Raw genomic sequence first — 24,000 nt, forward strand, 5'->3', positions numbered from 1 at the left:
AACAAAGAAAATACAAGACTACGACAATACGTACACTCGCTAACAAAGACAATACAAGATGATGACAATACGTACACTCGCTAACAAAGACAATACAAGACTACGACAATACGTACACTCGCTAACAAAGGAAATACAAGAATACGACAATACGTACACTCGCTAACAAAGACAATACAAGATGATGACAATACGTACACTCGCTAACAAAGACAATACAAGACTACGACAATACGTACACTCGCTAACAAAGACAATACAAGAAGGCGACAATACGTACACTCGCTAACAAAGGAAATACAAGAATACGACAATACGTACACTCGCTAACAAAGACAATACAAGACTACGACAATACGTACACTCGCTAACAAAGACAATACAAGACTACGACAATACGTACACTCGCTAACAAAGACAATACAAGACTACGACAATACGTACACTCGCTAACAAAGACAATACAAGAAGACGACAATACGTACACTCGCTAACAAAGACAATACAAGACTAGGACAATACGTACACTCGCTAACAAAGACAATACAAGACTAGGACAATACGTACACTCGCTAACAAAGACAATACAAGAAGACGACAATACGTACACTCGCTAACAAAGACAATACAAGAAGACGACGATACGTACACTCGCTAACAAAGACAATACAAGAAGACGACAATACGTACACTCGCTAACAAAGACAATACAAGACTACGACAATACGTACACTCGCTAACAAAGACAATACAAGACTACGACAATACGTACACTCGCTAACAAAGACAATACAAGACTACGACAATACGTACACTCGCTAACAAAGACAATACAAGAAGACGACAATACGTACACTCGCTAACAAAGACAATACAAGGAGACGACAATACGTACACTCGCTAACAAAGACAATACAAGAAGACGACAATACGTACACTCGCTAACAAAGACAATACAAGATGACGACAATACGTACACTCGCTAACAAAGACAATACAAGGAGACGACAATACGTACACTCGCTAACAAAGACAATACAAGGAGACGACAATACGTACACTCGCTAACAAAGAAAATACAAGAAGACGACAATACGTACACTCGCTAACAAAGAAAATACAAGACTACGACAATACGTACACTCGCTAACAAAGACAATACAAGAAGACGACAATACGTACACTCGCTAACAAAGACAATACAATAAGACGACAATACGTACACTCGCTAACAAAGACAATACAAGAAGACGACAATACGTACACTCGCTAACAAAGACAATACAAGAAGACGGCAATACGTACACTCGCTAACAAAGACAATACAAGACGATGCCAATACGTACACTCGCTAACAAAGACAATACAAGACTACGACAATACGTACACTCGCTAACAAAGGAAATACAAGAAGACGACAATACGTACACTCGCCAACAAAGAAAATACAATAAGACGACAATACGTACACTCGCTAACAAAGACAATACAAGAAGACAACAATACGTACACTCGCTAACAAAGACAATACAAGACTACGACAATACGTACACTCGCTAACAAAGGAAATACAAGAAGACGGCAATACGTACACTCGCTAACAAAGACAATACAAGACTACGACAATACGTACACTCGCTAACAAAGACAATACAAGAAGACGACAATACGTACACTCTCTAACAAAGACAATACGAGAAGACGACAATACGTACACTCGCTAACAAAGACAATACAAGAAGACGACAATACGTACACTCGCTAACAAAGACAATACAAGAAGACGACAATACGTACACTCGCTAACAAAGACAATACAAGAAGACGACAATACGTACACTCGCTAACAAAGACAATACAAGACTACGACAATACGTACACTCGCTAACAAAGACAATACAAGAAGACGACAATACGTACACTCGCTAACAAAGACAATACAAGGAGACGACAATACGTACACTCGCTAACAAAGACAATACAAGAAGACGACAATACGTACACTCGCTAACAAAGACAATACAAGAAGACGACAATACGTACACTCGCTAACAAAGACAATACAAGACTACGACAATACGTACACTCGCTAACAAAGCCAATACAAGAAGGCGACAATACGTACACTCGCTAACAAAGACAATACAAGACTACGACAATACGTACACTCGCTAACAAAGACAATACAAGAAGACGACAATACGTACACTCGCTAACAAAGACAATACAAGAAGGCGACAATATGTACACTCGCTAACAAAGACAATACAAGACTACGACAATACGTACACTCGCTAACAAAGACAATACAAGAAGACGACAATACGTACACTCGCTAACAAAGACAATACAAGAAGACGACAATACGTACACTCGCTAACAAAGACAATACAAGAAGACGACAATACGTACACTCGCTAACAAAGACAATACAAGAAGATGACAATACGTACACTCGCTAACAAAGACTATACAAGAATACGACAATACGTACACTCGCTAACAAAGACAATACAAGATGACGACAATACGTACACTCGCTAACAAAGACAATACAAGAAGACGACAATACGTACACTCGCTAACAAAGACAATACAAGATGACGACAATACGTACACTCGCTAACAAAGGAAATACAAGAAGACGACAATACGTACACTCGCTAACAAAGGAAATACAAGAAGACGACAATACGTACACTCGCTAACAAAGACAATACAAGAAGACGACAATACGTACACTCGCTAACAAAGAAAATACAACAATACGACAATACGTACACTCGCTAACAAAGAAAATACAACAATACGACAATACGTACACTCGCTAACAAAGGCAATACAAGAAGACGACAATACGTACACTCGCTAACAAAGACAATACAAGAAGACGACAATACGTACACTCGCTAACAAAGACAATACAAGAAGGCGACAATACGTACACTCGCTAACAAAGACAATACAAGAAGGCGACAATACGTACACTCGCTAACAAAGACAATACAAGAAGGCGACAATACGTACACTCGCTAACAAAGACAATACAAGAAGACAACAATGCGTACACTCGCTAACAAAGGAAATACAAGACTAGGACAATACGTACACTCGCTAACAAAGGAAATACAAGACTACGACAATACGTACACTCGCTAACAAAGAAAATACAACAATACGACAATACGTACACTCGCTAACAAAGGCAATACAAGAAGACGACAATACGTACACTCGCTAACAAAGACAATACAAGAATACGACAATACGTACACTCGCTAACAAAGACAATACAAGAAGACGACAATACCTACACTCGCTAACAAAGACAATACAAGAAGACGACAATACGTACACTCGCTAACAAAGGCAATACAAGAAGACGACAATACGTACACTCGCTAACAAAGACAATACAAGAATACGACAATACGTACACTCGCTAACAAAGACAATACAAGAAGACGACAATACCTACACTCGCTAACAAAGACAATACAAGAAGACGACAATACGTACACTCGCTAACAAAGACAATACAAGGAGACGACAATACGTACACTCGCTAACAAAGACAATACAAGAAGACGACAATACGTACACTCGCTAACAAAGACAATACAAGAAGACGACAATACGTACACTCGCTAACAAAGACAATACAAGACTACGACAATACGTACACTCGCTAACAAAGCCAATACAAGAAGGCGACAATACGTACACTCGCTAACAAAGACAATACAAGACTACGACAATACGTACACTCGCTAACAAAGACAATACAAGAAGACGACAATACGTACACTCGCTAACAAAGACAATACAAGAAGGCGACAATACGTACACTCGCTAACAAAGACAATACAAGACTACGACAATACGTACACTCGCTAACAAAGACAATACAAGAAGACGACAATACGTACACTCGCTAACAAAGACAATACAAGAAGACGACAATACGTACACTCGCTAACAAAGACAATACAAGAAGACGACAATACGTACACTCGCTAACAAAGACAATACAAGAAGATGACAATACGTACACTCGCTAACAAAGACTATACAAGAATACGACAATACGTACACTCGCTAACAAAGACAATACAAGATGACGACAATACGTACACTCGCTAACAAAGACAATACAAGAAGACGACAATACGTACACTCGCTAACAAAGACAATACAAGATGACGACAATACGTACACTCGCTAACAAAGGAAATACAAGAAGACGACAATACGTACACTCGCTAACAAAGGAAATACAAGAAGACGACAATACGTACACTCGCTAACAAAGACAATACAAGAAGACGACAATACGTACACTCGCTAACAAAGAAAATACAACAATACGACAATACGTACACTCGCTAACAAAGACAATACAAGAAGACGACAATACGTACACTCGCTAACAAAGACAATACAAGAAGGCGACAATATGTACACTCGCTAACAAAGACAATACAAGACTACGACAATACGTACACTCGCTAACAAAGACAATACAAGAAGACGACAATACGTACACTCGCTAACAAAGACAATACAAGAAGACGACAATACGTACACTCGCTAACAAAGACAATACAAGAAGACGACAATACGTACACTCGCTAACAAAGACAATACAAGAAGATGACAATACGTACACTCGCTAACAAAGACTATACAAGAATACGACAATACGTACACTCGCTAACAAAGACAATACAAGATGACGACAATACGTACACTCGCTAACAAAGACAATACAAGAAGACGACAATACGTACACTCGCTAACAAAGACAATACAAGATGACGACAATACGTACACTCGCTAACAAAGGAAATACAAGAAGACGACAATACGTACACTCGCTAACAAAGGAAATACAAGAAGACGACAATACGTACACTCGCTAACAAAGACAATACAAGAAGACGACAATACGTACACTCGCTAACAAAGAAAATACAACAATACGACAATACGTACACTCGCTAACAAAGAAAATACAACAATACGACAATACGTACACTCGCTAACAAAGGCAATACAAGAAGACGACAATACGTACACTCGCTAACAAAGACAATACAAGAAGACGACAATACGTACACTCGCTAACAAAGACAATACAAGAAGGCGACAATACGTACACTCGCTAACAAAGACAATACAAGAAGGCGACAATACGTACACTCGCTAACAAAGACAATACAAGAAGGCGACAATACGTACACTCGCTAACAAAGACAATACAAGAAGACAACAATGCGTACACTCGCTAACAAAGGAAATACAAGACTAGGACAATACGTACACTCGCTAACAAAGGAAATACAAGACTACGACAATACGTACACTCGCTAACAAAGAAAATACAACAATACGACAATACGTACACTCGCTAACAAAGGCAATACAAGAAGACGACAATACGTACACTCGCTAACAAAGACAATACAAGAATACGACAATACGTACACTCGCTAACAAAGACAATACAAGAAGACGACAATACCTACACTCGCTAACAAAGACAATACAAGAAGACGACAATACGTACACTCGCTAACAAAGGCAATACAAGAAGACGACAATACGTACACTCGCTAACAAAGACAATACAAGAATACGACAATACGTACACTCGCTAACAAAGACAATACAAGAAGACGACAATACCTACACTCGCTAACAAAGACAATACAAGAAGACGACAATACGTACACTCGCTAACAAAGACAATACAAGGAGACGACAATACGTACACTCGCTAACAAAGACAATACAAGAAGACGACAATACGTACACTCGCTAACAAAGACAATACAAGAAGACGACAATACGTACACTCGCTAACAAAGACAATACAAGACTACGACAATACGTACACTCGCTAACAAAGCCAATACAAGAAGGCGACAATACGTACACTCGCTAACAAAGACAATACAAGACTACGACAATACGTACACTCGCTAACAAAGACAATACAAGAAGACGACAATACGTACACTCGCTAACAAAGACAATACAAGAAGGCGACAATACGTACACTCGCTAACAAAGACAATACAAGACTACGACAATACGTACACTCGCTAACAAAGACAATACAAGAAGACGACAATACGTACACTCGCTAACAAAGACAATACAAGAAGACGACAATACGTACACTCGCTAACAAAGACAATACAAGAAGACGACAATACGTACACTCGCTAACAAAGACAATACAAGAAGATGACAATACGTACACTCGCTAACAAAGACTATACAAGAATACGACAATACGTACACTCGCTAACAAAGACAATACAAGATGACGACAATACGTACACTCGCTAACAAAGACAATACAAGAAGACGACAATACGTACACTCGCTAACAAAGACAATACAAGATGACGACAATACGTACACTCGCTAACAAAGGAAATACAAGAAGACGACAATACGTACACTCGCTAACAAAGGAAATACAAGAAGACGACAATACGTACACTCGCTAACAAAGACAATACAAGAAGACGACAATACGTACACTCGCTAACAAAGAAAATACAACAATACGACAATACGTACACTCGCTAACAAAGAAAATACAACAATACGACAATACGTACACTCGCTAACAAAGGCAATACAAGAAGACGACAATACGTACACTCGCTAACAAAGACAATACAAGAAGACGACAATACGTACACTCGCTAACAAAGACAATACAAGAAGGCGACAATACGTACACTCGCTAACAAAGACAATACAAGAAGGCGACAATACGTACACTCGCTAACAAAGACAATACAAGAAGGCGACAATACGTACACTCGCTAACAAAGACAATACAAGAAGACAACAATGCGTACACTCGCTAACAAAGGAAATACAAGACTAGGACAATACGTACACTCGCTAACAAAGGAAATACAAGACTACGACAATACGTACACTCGCTAACAAAGAAAATACAACAATACGACAATACGTACACTCGCTAACAAAGGCAATACAAGAAGACGACAATACGTACACTCGCTAACAAAGACAATACAAGAATACGACAATACGTACACTCGCTAACAAAGACAATACAAGAAGACGACAATACCTACACTCGCTAACAAAGACAATACAAGAAGACGACAATACGTACACTCGCTAACAAAGGCAATACAAGAAGACGACAATACGTACACTCGCTAACAAAGACAATACAAGAATACGACAATACGTACACTCGCTAACAAAGACAATACAAGAAGACGACAATACCTACACTCGCTAACAAAGACAATACAAGAAGACGACAATACGTACATTCGCTAACAAAGACAATACAAGAAGACGACAATACGTACACTCGCTAACAAAGACAATACAAGAAGGCGACAATACGTACACTCGCTAACAAAGGAAATACAAGACCAGGACAATACGTACACTTGCTAACAAAGGAAATACAAGCCTAGGACAATACGTACACTCGCTAACAAAGACAATACAACAATACGACAATACGTACACTCGCTAACAAAGAAAATACAACAATACGACAATACGTACACTCGCTAACAAAGGCAATACAAGAAGACGACAATACGTACACTCGCTAACAAAGGAAATACAAGACTACGACAATACGTACACTCGCTAACAAAGAAAATACAACAATACGACAATACGTACACTCGCTAACAAAGACAATACAAGAAGACGACAATACGTACACTCGCTAACAAAGGAAATACAAGACTACGACAATACGTACACTCGCTAACAAAGAAAATACAACAATACGACAATACGTACACTCGCTAACAAAGGCAATACAAAAAGACGACAATACGTACACTCGCTAACAAAGACAATACAAGAAGGCGACAATACGTACACTCGCTAACAAAGGAAATACAAGACTAGGACAATACGTACACTTGCTAACAAAGGAAATACAAGCCTAGGACAATACGTACACTCGCTAACAAAGACAATACAAGAAGACAACAATACGTACACTCGCTAACAAAGACAATACAAGACTACGACAATACGTACACTCGCTAACAAAGACAATACAAGAAGACGACAATACGTACACTCGCTAACAAAGACAATACAAGACTACGACAATACGTACACTCGCTAACAAAGACAATACAAGACTACGACAATACGTACACTCGCTAACAAAGGAAATACAAGAAGACGATAATACATACACTCGCTAACAAAGACAATACAAGAAGACGACAATACGTACACTCGCTAACAAAGACAATACAAGAAGACGACAATACGTACACTCGCTAACAAAGACAATACAAGAAGACGACAATACATACACTTGCTAACAAAGACAATACAAGACTACGACAATACTTACACTCGCTAACAAAGACAATACAAGAAGGCGACAATACGTACACTCGCTAACAAAGACAATACAAGAAGGCGACAATACGTACACTCGCTAACAAAGACAATACAAGAAGGCGACAATACGTACACTCGCTAACAAAGACAATACAAGAAGGCGACAATACGTACACTCGCTAACAAAGACAATACAAGAAGACAACAATGCGTACACTCGCTAACAAAGGAAATACAAGACTAGGACAATACGTACACTCGCTAACAAAGGAAATACAAGACTACGACAATACGTACACTCGCTAACAAAGAAAATACAACAATACGACAATACGTACACTCGCTAACAAAGGCAATACAAGAAGACGACAATACGTACACTCGCTAACAAAGACAATACAAGAATACGACAATACGTACACTCGCTAACAAAGACAATACAAGAAGACGACAATACCTACACTCGCTAACAAAGACAATACAAGAAGACGACAATACGTACACTCGCTAACAAAGGCAATACAAGAAGACGACAATACGTACACTCGCTAACAAAGACAATACAAGAATACGACAATACGTACACTCGCTAACAAAGACAATACAAGAAGACGACAATACCTACACTCGCTAACAAAGACAATACAAGAAGACGACAATACGTACATTCGCTAACAAAGACAATACAAGAAGACGACAATACGTACACTCGCTAACAAAGACAATACAAGAAGGCGACAATACGTACACTCGCTAACAAAGGAAATACAAGACCAGGACAATACGTACACTTGCTAACAAAGGAAATACAAGCCTAGGACAATACGTACACTCGCTAACAAAGACAATACAACAATACGACAATACGTACACTCGCTAACAAAGAAAATACAACAATACGACAATACGTACACTCGCTAACAAAGGCAATACAAGAAGACGACAATACGTACACTCGCTAACAAAGGAAATACAAGACTACGACAATACGTACACTCGCTAACAAAGAAAATACAACAATACGACAATACGTACACTCGCTAACAAAGACAATACAAGAAGACGACAATACGTACACTCGCTAACAAAGGAAATACAAGACTACGACAATACGTACACTCGCTAACAAAGAAAATACAACAATACGACAATACGTACACTCGCTAACAAAGGCAATACAAAAAGACGACAATACGTACACTCGCTAACAAAGACAATACAAGAAGGCGACAATACGTACACTCGCTAACAAAGGAAATACAAGACTAGGACAATACGTACACTTGCTAACAAAGGAAATACAAGCCTAGGACAATACGTACACTCGCTAACAAAGACAATACAAGAAGACAACAATACGTACACTCGCTAACAAAGACAATACAAGACTACGACAATACGTACACTCGCTAACAAAGACAATACAAGAAGACGACAATACGTACACTCGCTAACAAAGACAATACAAGACTACGACAATACGTACACTCGCTAACAAAGACAATACAAGACTACGACAATACGTACACTCGCTAACAAAGGAAATACAAGAAGACGATAATACATACACTCGCTAACAAAGACAATACAAGAAGACGACAATACGTACACTCACTAACAAAGACAATACAAGAAGACGACAATACGTACACTCGCTAACAAAGACAATACAAGAAGACGACAATACATACACTCGCTAACAAAGACAATACAAGACTACGACAATACTTACACTCGCTAACAAAGACAATACAAGAAGGCGACAATACGTACACTCGCTAACAAAGACAATACAAGAAGACGACAATACGTACACTCGCTAACAAAGACAATACAAGAAGACGACAATACGTACACTCGCTAACAAAGACAATACAAGACTACGACAATACGTACACTCGCTAACAAAGACAATACAATACTACGACAATACGTACACTCGCTAACAAAGACAATACAAGACTACGACAATACGTACACTCGCTAACAAAGACAATACAAGAAGACGGCAATACATACACTCGCTAACAAAGGAAATACAAGACTAGGACAATACGTACACTCGCTAACAAAGACAATACAAGGAGACAACAATATGTACACTCGCTAACAAAGACAATACAAGAAGACAACAATACGTACACTCGCTAACAAAGACAATACAAGGAGACGACAATACGTACACTCGCTAACAAAGACAATACAAGAAGACAACAATACGTACACTCGCTAACAAAGACAATACAAGATGACGACAATACATACACTCGCTAACAAAGACAATACAAGAAGACAACAATACGTACACTCGCTAACAAAGACAATACAAGAAGACGACAATACGTACACTCGCTAACAAAGACAATACAAGAAGGCGACAATACGTACACTCGCTAACAAAGACAATACAAGAAGGCGACAATACGTACACTCGCTAACAAAGACAATACAAGAAGACGACAATACGTACACTCGCTAACAAAGACAATACAAGACTAGGACAATACGTACACTCGCTAACAAAGACAATACAAGATGACGACAATGCGTACACTCGCTAACAAAGACAATACAAGAAGACGACAATACGTACACTCGCTAACAAAGACAATACAATACTACGACAATACGTACACTCACTAACAAAGACAATACAAGAAGACGACAATACGTACACTCGCTAACAAAGAAAATACAAGAATACGACAATACGTACACTCGCTAACAAAGACAATACAAGAAGACGACAATACGTACACTCGCTAACAAAGACAATACAAGAAGACGACAATACGTACACTCGCTAACAAAGGCAATACAAGAAGATGACAATACGTACACTCGCTAACAAAGACAATACAAGAAAACGTGCACATTTGCAGTAGCTACAACCATGCATGTTTACATTTACATTTTAGATTTAGTCCTTTAGTTTATCCAAAGAGACTTACAAGTTCTGTACAACAGGTCAGCAGGAAGAGTACAACTCTTTCAGCTGAGTAACAATGTTTGTCAAACAGTGTTGAACTTGAGTGCTACAGTCTTGAGTGCATAATAGTATAGATAGACAGATTAACATAGTAGGTAGTAATATGGCCATGGAAGATTATGCATCTATGCGTGCATGCATTCATACACACACACGCAAATGTTAAGTGAATCAGTTTAGAAATTAGGCACATTTTTGTAATAGGCCACTCCCACTGCCACTCCCCTTTTAATCAGTTGTCCTTTGGCTCATCATGACCAACCTTTCCACACAATATTGTGTAAGTGTCTGTGAATCCAAACAACTGTTGAGTGGCCAGCATAAGCAATTTAATTATATATGTGTAATAGAACAACAAATGTCACTGCTGGGATTAAGCATTGTCACACATGGATTGAACTGAGGTCTCACACAAAGTGCCATGGCTGTGAGCTGCCACTAGGGGCAGAGTGGCTAACCATGAGTGAATGAATGAATGAATGAATGAATGAATGAATGAATGAATGAATGAATGAATGAATGAATGAATGAATGAATGAATGAATGAATGAATGAATGAATGAATGAATATTATTATGTGAGTGACCGAGTGACTCGGTGACATTGCGGGTCGACTACGAGGTGATGATACAAAACAACATCGGTAACCTTGGTAACGGTCTGGCCGACCGCTGCGTCCTCGCTGACCAGTACGTTGTAGATGTCCTGGCTGAAGGCCGGAGCGTTGTCGTTGACGTCCATCAGCTGGATGGTCACCATGGTGGCGGTGCTGAGGGGGGGGCTCCCGCGGTCCCGCGCCTCCACGGTCAGGTAGTAGTCCCTACACACCTCAAAGTCCAGGTCGCCCGCCACAGAGATGGAGCCTACATGCGCACGCGCAATACACACACATGCACACACACACACACACACCCACACACACGCACGCACACACACACACACACACACACACACACACACACACAAAACATGATCAGCATCGACTGTGTGGTGGCACCGGAGAGGTTAATCGTGCGCGTGGTCAAATCTTCATGGTTCATATACAAATGTATTGTTAACCCTTTGTCGTGTGTGGCGGTGCGAGGGTTAACTTTCTGTATTGTCGCAGTGAAAGGGTTAACCCTTTGGTAGTGTGGTAGTGAAAGGGTTAAAACATGGCTAATCTGATACAATTTAGGGTTAGGTGTTCAGTAGAGGATTTGACTTTCTCTGGCCAGGAAAAAAGGATCAATCCCCTTCATTCTGTGTGTTTGCCTTTTAAAGTCCCCATGAAACGGCTAGCAGAATGCTATTTGATTCCACATATCTATGCATTTCCTGTAAAAACAGGAAGCTAGGGAGATACTTGTTATGGATATTTATTGGCATTGACAGTAGTTAAGCAACATTAGTAACTTGACTAGCAAGCAAATATTGAACATTTGTTTAATTTAGTTAAAGAGGCTGAGGGCTAGCTTATCATGTGCTGTAAATGTCATTCTAGAAAGCATTTCATCGGATGCAAAATTAGTATACGCCCCCATGTGCAGGATGACTCACCTTTTTTTTTATTGTTTGCCAGGAAATTACCTAAATACCATTAAGAATACCTACAAAACTACTTTTTTGTCATTGTTGGGACAAGTGACAATCAGTGCAAGACATGTGTGAGAAAAGAACACAAACATCTATTTTGATTTCATGGGGCCTTTAAGCTTTCTGGGAAGAAGGGGGCGGGGAGGGACGACCAGGTGAGGGGAGAGGAGGATACATGGGGGAGAGAGACCAGGTGAGGGGAGAGGAAAAGGAGGATACAGGGGGAGGAGGGGAGAGGAAAAGGAGGATACAGGGGGAGGGATGACCAGGTGAGGGGAGAGGAGAGGAGGATACAGGGGGAGGGATGACCAGGTGAGGGGAGAGGAGAGGAGGATACAGGGGGAGGGATGACCAGGTGAGGGGAGAGGAGAGGAGGATACAGGGGGGAGGGACGACCAGGTGAGGGGAGAGGAAAGGAGGATACAGGGGGAGGGATGACCAGGTGAGGGGAGAGGAAAGGGGGATACAGGGGGAGGGATGACCAGGTGAGGGGAGAGGAAAGGAGGATACAGGGGGAGGGATGACCAGGTGAGGGGAGAGGAAAGGGGGATACAGGGGGAGGGATGACCAGGTGAGGAGAGAGGAAAGGGGGATACAGGGGGAGGGAGACCAGGTGAGAGGAGGAGGAGGATACAGGGGGAGGGATGACCAGGTGAGGGGAGAGGAAAGGATGAAACAGGGGGGAGGGGAGGTGTGAACAAAAGGCTCTGAAAGCAACTTCCACAATGCAATACACAAGTAACATACACAGTACCATACACAGTGATGGGCAGTAGCTTGCTACAAGTAGCGAAGCTACATAGCTTAACTACAATTCTCAGTAGCGTGCTGGTAGCTCGCTACTTTTTAACCAGGGTTGCGGTCTCTGTAGCGGAGCTATTTATAGAACGAAGTAGTAACGTAGCGACGAGAAACGTTACACGCTACTTTCGAGAGAAACAGTCTAGACTAGAATATCTGCGAGGAGAAAAAAAACTCCCCGTAAAAAACCCACTATGATTGGTTGATTTGTTTAGATATGAGTGACGACACACGATTGGGTATGGTAGGCCAAAACGTTATGGGTAGGCCAATCAGAGGCAGGATAGGGCGGGACTCCAGCCGCAAAGCAGGAAGTGAAAATCAAAACACAGACGTATTGAATGAATGCAATTTAACGGATTACATGAACAAGAACCAGTCTGCGCGAAATGGCAGAGGGGTTCGATGGCATTGATGAAGATGATGATGTCAATAACAACAATGACTCTCCATGGCCCTATCTGGGACACATTTATGAGTTTGGCTAAAACATATGCTGCTCTCTCAACACGTCCAGCACTAACTTGAAGACACGTCATTCAGGTGAGCTGATGAAAATCAATTGTTCCCAAACAGCACACAAGTCAGTACACTTTGTCAACAGCTTTAACTAAGATAGCTGCTATCATGATGTTTCACTGTAGGCAGAAAATTAACAATATTATTGGGGTGGAGAAAAGAAAAAAAGAGGGAAAAGCAGTGGTTCTCAACCTGTGGGACAGGACCCCCAGGGGCGGTCCCCACATGATTTTGGGGCCATGGAATGTTTTGTGAGTTACATATTTAAATACATTTGGTAATTTAGCTGACACTTTCATTCAAAGCAACTTACAAATTGTGTACAACAAGTCAGTAGTGGTACATATCTAGCGGCCAAGGATAAGTAGTATTGTTTGTCAGTGTCAAGCTTGAGTGTTATACTCTGAGTACATACTGTAGTAGTATAGACATATTAGCATAGTTGGTAGTAGTATATACATGGTAGCGTAAAATGAAGTAAAACAATTCAGATATTGAAGAAGTGTGTAATACAAGTTCATGTTAAAAGGATGACACAAAAAGCCAGACCGAGGGCTTGTTTCAGTTTTATAATAAATAATCAAACTGAGAATTTTTTTCCTGCCTATTTGTTTGGTGGAAACTTGGTCACGAAGTAAAAAAAAAAAAAAGTAGTGCCGATGTAGCTAGCTATTTTTGACATGTTCTTGTAGTGTAGCTTGCTACATCTCTCTGGGGATAGCTTCCATTGTAGTTGAGCTATATTTAATCGAGAGTAACTTGTAGTGTAGCTTGCTACATTTTCCAAGTAGCTTGCCCATCACTGACCATACACAACCACAATTCATTTCAGGAAGCCAGCACCATGACACACTCATTCAACCTTCCTTCCAAGGCCGTATTCTGGGAAGCCGAAGTCAACATCGCTAAGAATCTGTGTTACCGAGGAACCTGTATTCTTGTGGAGCGACCCTGTGCTCTGACCTCTCTGATGAAATGCATACGTGTGTGTGTGTGTGTGTGTGTGTGTGTGTGTGTGTGTGTGTGTGTGTGTGTGTGTGTGTGTGTGTGTGTGTGTGTGTGTGTGTGTGTGTGTGTGTGTGTGTGTGTGTGTGTCTGTGTCTGTGTGTGTGTGTGTGCGTGCGTGTGTGTGTGCGTGTGTGTGTAACTAGGAAGGGATAGGCGAAAAGACAATTTTCAATCGCCTCGTGTACATTGACAATACAAAATTCTTCTTCTTCTTCTTCTTCTTCTTGCGATGCACCCACCTAGGCGAGCGCGCACCCCGCGCATTCAACGCCAAAACGCCAGTAAGGCCTGTATATATCGATCCCTCTGCCCTCTGTCAGATTCAGATTACTTTTTTGTTCTTGTCGTGTGGCGTCAGTGGTGCAGGCTGAATTAGAGAAACAATAACAACACACACACACACACACACGCACACACGCACGCACACACACACACACACACACACTCCTACCCAGGCTCCTGTCGATGGTGAACATCCTCAGCTCGTTGCCGGAGCGGAAGCTGTAGGTTATCTCAGCGTTGGGTCCTATATCGGCGCTGGTCGCCAACACCCGCAGTATTTCGGTTCCCATGGCGACGTCCTCCGGGAGAGTCACGGCGTAGTCTCTCCTCTGGAAGACGGGCGCGTTGTCGTTCACGTCCAGGACCACCACGGTCAGGTCCACCTGGGGGGGGGGGGGGGGGGGGGGGGAGAGAGAGAGGAGAGAGAGAGAGAGAGAGAGAAGAGAGAGAGAGAGAGAGAGAGAGAGAGAGAGAGAGAGAGAGAGAGAGAGAGAGAGGGAGAGAGGGAGAGAGGGAGAGAGAGAGAGAGGGAGAGAGAGATAGGGAGAGAGAGAGAGAGAGAGAGAGAGAGAGAGAGAGAGAGAGAGGTCATATGGTGGTGAACAGGCCACACACACGTGGAGCCAGATCTGAATATGAGACTGTGGGATACTGACTGCCCCCCGCCACCCCCCCCCCCCCCCTCCCCCCTCATCATTTAGCCACGCCCCCCTTCCATAGCTCATTACAATTTACTCAAGCCTAGTAACAGACGCAATATTTCTGACACTGGGAATACATTCCCTGAGATCCATAGATGTCCCTAGATTCAGATACCAAGAACAAAACCTCATAACTCCATTTTTTGAAAAAAAAAATAAAAATTATTATATAAATCAACTCCGTAGATCATCCTCCATATGTGTGTGTGGGTTTTACAAAGTTTAAACAATGGGAAAGCATTAAACCGATCATCTGTCTAAACCTCCTAACTCTATTCACCCTCCTCAAATCTGTGTTAGTTTTTTTCATCTGCTGAAAAGTTGGGTTTTTGGAGTTATGAGGTTTTGTCCCGAAAGCTTAATGGACCATTTAAAAGAAATCTGTAAATGTTTATTCTACGTCCTTATTGAATGAGTGACATAAAAAAATGAAATTACCAACAGGAAACAGACAATACTGAGAAGAGCAGAATGTGTCAAAATCCTAGTTTATTAAAAAATAAAACACTTACTCATTCAACACTTACTAATACTTAAGTACAGAGATAACAATATAATAATATATCTGTAGAGTATACAATGCAGTAGAGACCTAATGGCAACCGGATGTGCGTGTATGTACTGCATGGAGAGATAGGGAGGCTGTCAACAAACTGATGGACCCACATCAAGTCAAGACGAATGGACAAAAGAACAAGAATATCTCACAAATACACACCAAAAGTGTGACCATTAAATGAAGTCCTCTCACCCACCTGTGACCAGAGTGCCCCCTGCTGGCCGGCCTGGTCGGTGGCTTGGACGGTGACTTGGTAGGTGTCCTGGACCTCTCTGTCCAGAGGCCTCTCCAGAACCACCACCCCGGACACCGGGTCGATGGAGAAGAACCCGCCGGCTGACAGCACCAGCGAGTAGACCACGGTTCTGTTCAGACCTGGAGATATAATGATGTACGATACTGTAAGAGCAGAGCAGCACGGGCACAAAACACTCGATTGGATTGGATTAGATTCACAAGTACAGCACAACGAAAAGGAAGTTGGCATCTAACCAGAGTGCAAATGTGCCACAGTAAAGTGCAATAGCAATATACAATGTACAAGTGATAAACCGGAGTATATATAAATGAGTACTACAGAGAATCAGATGTATGTACAGTGTTACAGTACACTGGTTGGCACCTTGCTCCCGTCGTGAATGTGTGAGTGAATGGGTGAATGTGAGGCATAAGTTCTAATGTAAAGCACTTTGGATAAAAGCTGTTCTATAAATGCAGACTATTCCATTTATATGCAGGTATGTATGAATGATTTATATGCAGGTATATTCAGACAGATGTGGATAAATATATATATATATATATATATATATATATATATATATATATATATATATATATATATAGTATATATATATATATATATATATATATATATATATATATATATATATATATATATATATATATATATATAGTAGTGGAAATGTGTGAGGGATGATCATTCTGTCTTTAATATTACACATTAGTTTGATGTATCATATTTAATATCATATTCATAACCCTGTTTCAAATATTCAAGGTTGGGAATACTCCTTTATCTGCTAGGGGTCCTTAAGGATATCAAGAGGCTATACAGCTAAAGAGACTAGTTTTATCCGGTCTCACAGCTGCTAAAAAGCTGATAGCATCACGATGGATTCAACCGGAAAAAATGTGCCGGAAGGTATGGGTTCTTACCTATCTCGATGTGATTTATCTAGAGATATCTACAGCACGAATTTTAGGTGTCAGTGAAACCAACATTGCAATCTGGTTAGAAGTGGTGGAGAGAATAAAGGCTAGCATATGAATTGTAGTGCCTGGTTAGAAACGAATGAAAATGGATGGATTATCCAAGTGGGGGTCCTGGGGGGGAGAGCGAGCAAGAGCATATGTATGTATTGTATTAGATAGCAAGTATTGGGTATATATCTCGTAAACTACATTTATATTGATTCAAATGGAATGTATAGTCCTGTGATTTACTTTGGATGTTTACTGTTAATGCTTGTGTGTCTAATTTTATGTTATGTTTAAAAAAAATTATTAAAAAAAAGTGAAAAAAAAAAAAAAGGATATCAAGAGGCTTGGGGAGTAAGTAAAGTTTATTTGGGAGGGGAGGGGTTTGTGATCATCGTTGACCAACCCCCCCATGATGAGTTTGTTGTTATTGTGTAATACCTCTTCTGACTGTGTTCAGATCATGTGATCTTATTGTGGAAGTATAAATGAATGGAGGATTTTACAATTTTTTTCTATTTTCTTATTCATTTATTTTTATTTTTTTATTTTATATTTTTTCATCCCAATGTTAGTCGTTATGCCAATTCCCAATCCCCTTCCTGGTCGTTGTGCACTCTACCCCCTACCGTCGGTCCGGGAGGGCGGAGACTATCACATGCTTCCTCCGACACATGTGTAGCCAGCCCACCGCTTCTTTTCACCTGGCAGCGCGGACTCTCACTGGGAGAGTGTAACGTGTGGAAGGTCACACTACCTCTCGTAGATCCTTCCCTCGCTGTGCAGGCGCCCCAACCGAACTGTAGGAGTCGCTGTTTACAACGACCAGGACCCGCCCCACCGGCTGGATTCGATCCCACTGTCTCTGCGGTGGTAGACAGCCGCTTAGTCCGCTGCGCTACCCGGCCGCCCTCTATTTTCTTATTCTAAGCACTCGCGCGGGCCGTTGTGAGTGTGGCTGGGACCGGCAATGACGATTGAATCCCGACAGGTGGCAGTATCGCCTACCTTATGAACGGCATGGGCTGAGAGTAACCAAATCACTAGGGATCACTAGGGCACTCCCAGCAGTGGCAGCAGTGGCAGCAGTGGCAGCAGTGGCATGGCATCACTCAGCAAACTACAGCAATCTAATGTTCAACAATGGCGATCGCCGGGCGGTCGGATGGCGTAGCGGAGATTGTGCTCGTCACCAATGCAAGCGGCTGCGGTCTCGACTCCCGGAGTCAGCATTGCCTGTGGCTTGGGGCCGATCGTCATACTAACTCGTTTGGCTGAGTTAGCGGGAGGGAAGTCGAGGGGGTGGTAATCTGGCGTTGTGGACAGCGACGCCTACAGGTCAGGTCTGGGCGCCTGCTCAGCAAAAGGCAGGAATGGTGAAGGCAGCGTGAGCTCCCACGCGTTACGCTTCACCAATGAGAGCCCCTCGCTGCCAGGTGAGAGGAGAGCCACTGGGCTGTCTCCACATGTGTCGGAGGAAGCATGTGGTAGACTTCAGGGTTCCCTTGTACCGACCAGTAGGAGGAACAAAATTTAAATCAGGCGGAGAAAAAGAGGATTAAAAATAAATAAATAAATAAAATAAATACTGACCGCTATGAAAACCAGAGACACATTTTTATTTATTTTTTTAAATAAAAAGAATTTAAAATAAAAAAACAATGGCGATCGCCTAGAGCGAACTATTGGATATTATGAAGAAGCCAAAACGGATTATATGGATGATGATTATGGACGATAAGGTGCGTTTCCACAAGACTATGTTGAACTCAGCACTTCTGGTAAATCATAAAAATACTATAGTCAAAACCAGCCGATGAGCGAAACCTATTCGGCTCCGTGGTATAGTCTGGCCCGAGCAGACTAGAAGAAGACAACGGATGAGGGCCACCTAACGTTATATGTATTGATCCTGTTCTGATTCAAGACACTTGGGAGAGTGGAGTACCTACTGACAAAGGTAACGTCTATTTTACCGAACCCCATCATAAAACATGCTTTTGTAATGATCGCAGCTCCGGAAAACGACCCCCCCCCCCCCCCCCCCCCCCCCCGATGGTGAAGAAACATGGTCGTGTTTACCTTTGACCTGGCAATAATATAGGTTTCAGGCAATAAACTGTTTCGTCCCTGTTGGAGTATAAATCGTGCCTGTCAAATGAGCCATACTATTGTCTCCATAGTTATAATATAGAATATATACGATGGGTCCGCAAACATCGTGAAAATGGTCAATAACGCTGGCGCCAGGGAGTAAAGATGGAAAAACAGCCTGGCAGTCAATGAGTTAAACTCATTTCTCTCTCTTTTTCCACCTAAACGGTTTACTAATATTTGTTTCTTCAGGCGAGAAATAACATATACAATGGCTGGATCTCATCTGCAATAACTCATTTTACAGTTTGATCTGATTTACGTGAACCAGGAAGTGCACATTTTCAGTTAAAGAGACAGGAGCCAAAATCCGCCCGTTGGAGGCGGCCGCTGAATGGCATTCTAATAATAATGAATCCATAAAATACAACATATATTGTTTCTTTACCTTTCTGTGAATGTCTAGGAAAAAACCACGTCGCAATCCGGTAAGAAATGGCGGAGCTATGGACATTATAGTAGATTTCATTCACGGTCTTTTGTGTAAAGCACTTTGACCTGCAATCTGTATGCTATATAAATCAAGTTATTATTATTATTATTATTATTATTATTATTATTATTATTATTATTATTATTATTATTATTATTATTATTATTATTATTATTATTATTATTATTATTATTATTATTATTATTATTATTATTATTATTATATTATTATTATATTATTATTATTATTATTATTATTATTATTAATTATTATTATTATTACTATTATGTGTTTGTAATGTAAACAGACCATACACATTTAAATATTGAATTGGGAATGGTCATCATAATACGGCATCTTTAATCCACTTACACTTGAAAGGCCCATTGTCCACGCAAGGGTTTGATTGGCTTGTTTTGGTGTTAGAGTAAGTCAGTGAAGTCATGTATTTTTATTTTTGGAGTGAAGTAGAGTGAAGTATAAATCCACTCCCTGCTAGGCACGGTTTCAGACATGGAGTCTCTCTTTCTCCCACAGGAGGAGGTACTGTACCGTCGCACCTTCATCTGGGTCACTGGCCTGGAGGCGTGTCAGCAGAGCCTTGGGGGCAGCGTTCTCGTAAACACTGGTCAGGTATTGGGTGGAGGAGAAAGAGGGGGCGTTGTCGTTCACATCCAATAGCCTGAGGGAAATTTCGGAGCGACAGAAGAGCCCGCCTCCATCCGTTGCCTGGGCGATGAGTTTGTAGCTGGCTGTTTTTTCCCGATCCATAACCGTGGCTGTACGTAACTCACCTAAGATCAGAGAGAAAGAGAGGGGGGGGGGGGGGGGGGGGGGGTAGAGTTAGTAGAGACAGAGCATTAAAGACAGTAACTGGACCACTTGTTGGAGTCAACTAATGGCGCTTTTCCACTGCATGGTACCTACTCGACTCGACTTTTCGGTTTTCCATTACTGAAGAGTCGAGTCGAGTAGGTAACATACAGTGGAAACGCGGCATAACAGTATAAACTTTCCTTCGTTTAGAAATGTTAACTTGCGGAGGCTGGGTGGCGCAGCGGACAAGGCGCTCGTCACCAACGCAAGAGACACTGGTATCGAATCCAGCTGTCAGCGTTGCTTCCGGCTTGGCCGGCCGTCATACTGGCTCGATTGGCAGAGTCAGCGGGAGGGAAGCCGGTGGGTGGGTCTGGGTCGTTGTGGACAGTGACTCCTACAGTTCGGTCGGGGCGCCTGCACAGCGAGGGAAGGATCTAGGAGAGGTAGTGTGACCGTCCACACGTTACACTCTCCTAGTGAGAGTCCGCGCTGCCAGGTGAAAAGAAGCGGTGGGCTGGGTACACATGTGTCGGAGGAAGCATGTGATAGTCTCCGCCCCCTCGCGGACCGACGGTAGGGGGTAGAGTGCGCAACGACCAGGAAGGTGATTGGGAATTGGCATAACGACTAACATTGGAAGGGGAGACAAACGGAAAAAGAAGGGGGAAAAGATAATAATAAAAAATAAAAAAATGTACTTGAAAAGTTGAAAAATAAATTAACCGTCCAGCGTCCAAGAACTGTGTAGCTTCCATCAATATCAGACTCCAAACTGACCAAGGTTACATCAAACCAACAAAGTGATGTCATAGCATAGAATTTAAAGCATAGAAATGTTTTATCATTTATACATGACTAAATGATGCATTTTAGACTATTTTAAAACCGTCATTTAATTATCATTAGCTGTTTTTAACCATTTTTTACAAAATTATTATCATTCAATCAATTAGTCCCTTATTGGCTCTTACAATTATAATTGACTGCATTTTGAGGTGAAATGTGAGTTTTAAAGATGTGATGATGTGTGTGTGGTTACCATGGTAACTAAGGGCTCCGTGGCAGAAACCATTGGATGGCACACGCATAGAAACTGGTCTAGATGGAAATGTTCCTATCACAAAAGTGTCCTTTTTGACCAAATTAACCCTTTCTGCGCCAACAACGAGTTAACTTGTGTTAGCCCGCCAATCGTTGAGTGCCAACAACGAGTTAACTCATTGTTATGATCGTTATTTCTTTTATTCGCTATTGCCATTCATAATTCATCGGGGCAGCCTGTGCAGGCTGTTCTGAGTGTGTCTGAGATCGCAGACGGTCAATACCGCCGCCTAACGCCTTGCGGCCGCTATTGCACTCCATTTGAAACGATGTCGTTTGTTTTCTGGGCCGAGCTGAGCCGTGCGGGCGGGGTTTAAATACTCCGGCAAGACAAGCGCTTACAACGATGCATCAACTAGCCCCCCCCCCTCGTTCATATGCAATGCCGGATAACGTGGGACGGACTGCCGTGACCAGTACTTGGAATGGCGATCATATAATGGATTATTTTTTTTGCATTACATCAGAGACAAGGTAAGGACTATATATATCCAATCTTGCGTTGATCCGATATTTTTATCCCGCGATCGAAGCCTGTCTGTGTGGAATGTGTGTGTGCTGTGTCCCGTTGGTCATCACGGATGGGCGCCCCGCTCTAAACCACATTTCATGCTTGCACGAGGAAGGATAATACCGACAATCTAGCGTTGATTTCAGGATGATTCGATAATCAGGCGAAAAATTACAACGTGATAAGCAGTGTTGGGCAAGTTACTTTTAAAAAGTAACTAGTTACAGTTACTAGTTACTTCTTCCAAAAAGTTACTAAATTACTTACTCAGTTACAAATTATAAAAGTAACTAGTTACTTCAGAAAGTAACTATTGCGTTACTTTCAAGTAAATTTGTTACATAAACAACATACACAAATCTAAACTATTTTAATGTTGCGGTGGGACAAAGTGAGACTAGCCTCCAATCAAATGCCATGTATGTAGATATTATAATTACTATGTTTATATAGTGGATCATACAAATACAAACACAATAGATGTTTTGGAACTTTTGATATGTATTGCTCAATACATACAATTGTTAAGGGGATGCAGACCAGAGAGACTTTCGCCTTGTTTACATCAGGGTCCCCCATTTTCAATTCATGACATTTATGACATACACAACATACAGATATAAGAATCTAATCTAATCATCTATTCTAAACTAATCTAATCATGACATTTAACACTAGCACAGCCGACAAGGGGTCAAATGACCCCTAGGCATTTTCAATAAATGTATCCTCGTCACTCGGTCGAGCTCCAGCTCTGTCACTCAATGACTTTTCCTAAAAGTACCCGTTTTATCTGGCACGGTTTCTGAAATTTCTAAATGACTTCAGTAAAATGTAATTAGAACGTTATTCCACATAATATTTGGAAAGTCACAGAACTTTGTGAGCGTCTAGCGCAGGGGTGGCCAACCCATGGCTCGCGAGCCGCATGTGGCTCTT

At 41.4% G+C, this 24,000-nt stretch overlaps 1 protein-coding gene across 1 annotated transcript in view; it reads right to left on the reverse strand.

Annotated features, from left to right (window-relative positions):
* The window catches only part of LOC311247581 (protocadherin Fat 3-like), a gene marked incomplete at both ends in the record, with an annotated part of 404,408 nt that overhangs the window by 95,629 nt on the left and 284,779 nt on the right, over window positions 1-24,000 (reverse strand). The window contains 4 exon segments of the mRNA XM_084338612.1: window positions 12,026-12,240; window positions 15,732-15,945; window positions 17,019-17,197; window positions 21,191-21,424. Of these exon segments, the coding sequence (XP_084194738.1) occupies window positions 12,026-12,240; window positions 15,732-15,945; window positions 17,019-17,197; window positions 21,191-21,424 (842 nt within the window).

Source organism: Notolepis coatsorum (genome assembly GCF_963971535.1).
Source record: "Notolepis coatsorum genome assembly, contig: SCAFFOLD_101, whole genome shotgun sequence".
In the NCBI taxonomy this organism is placed as follows: Eukaryota; Metazoa; Chordata; class Actinopteri; order Aulopiformes; family Paralepididae; genus Notolepis; species Notolepis coatsorum.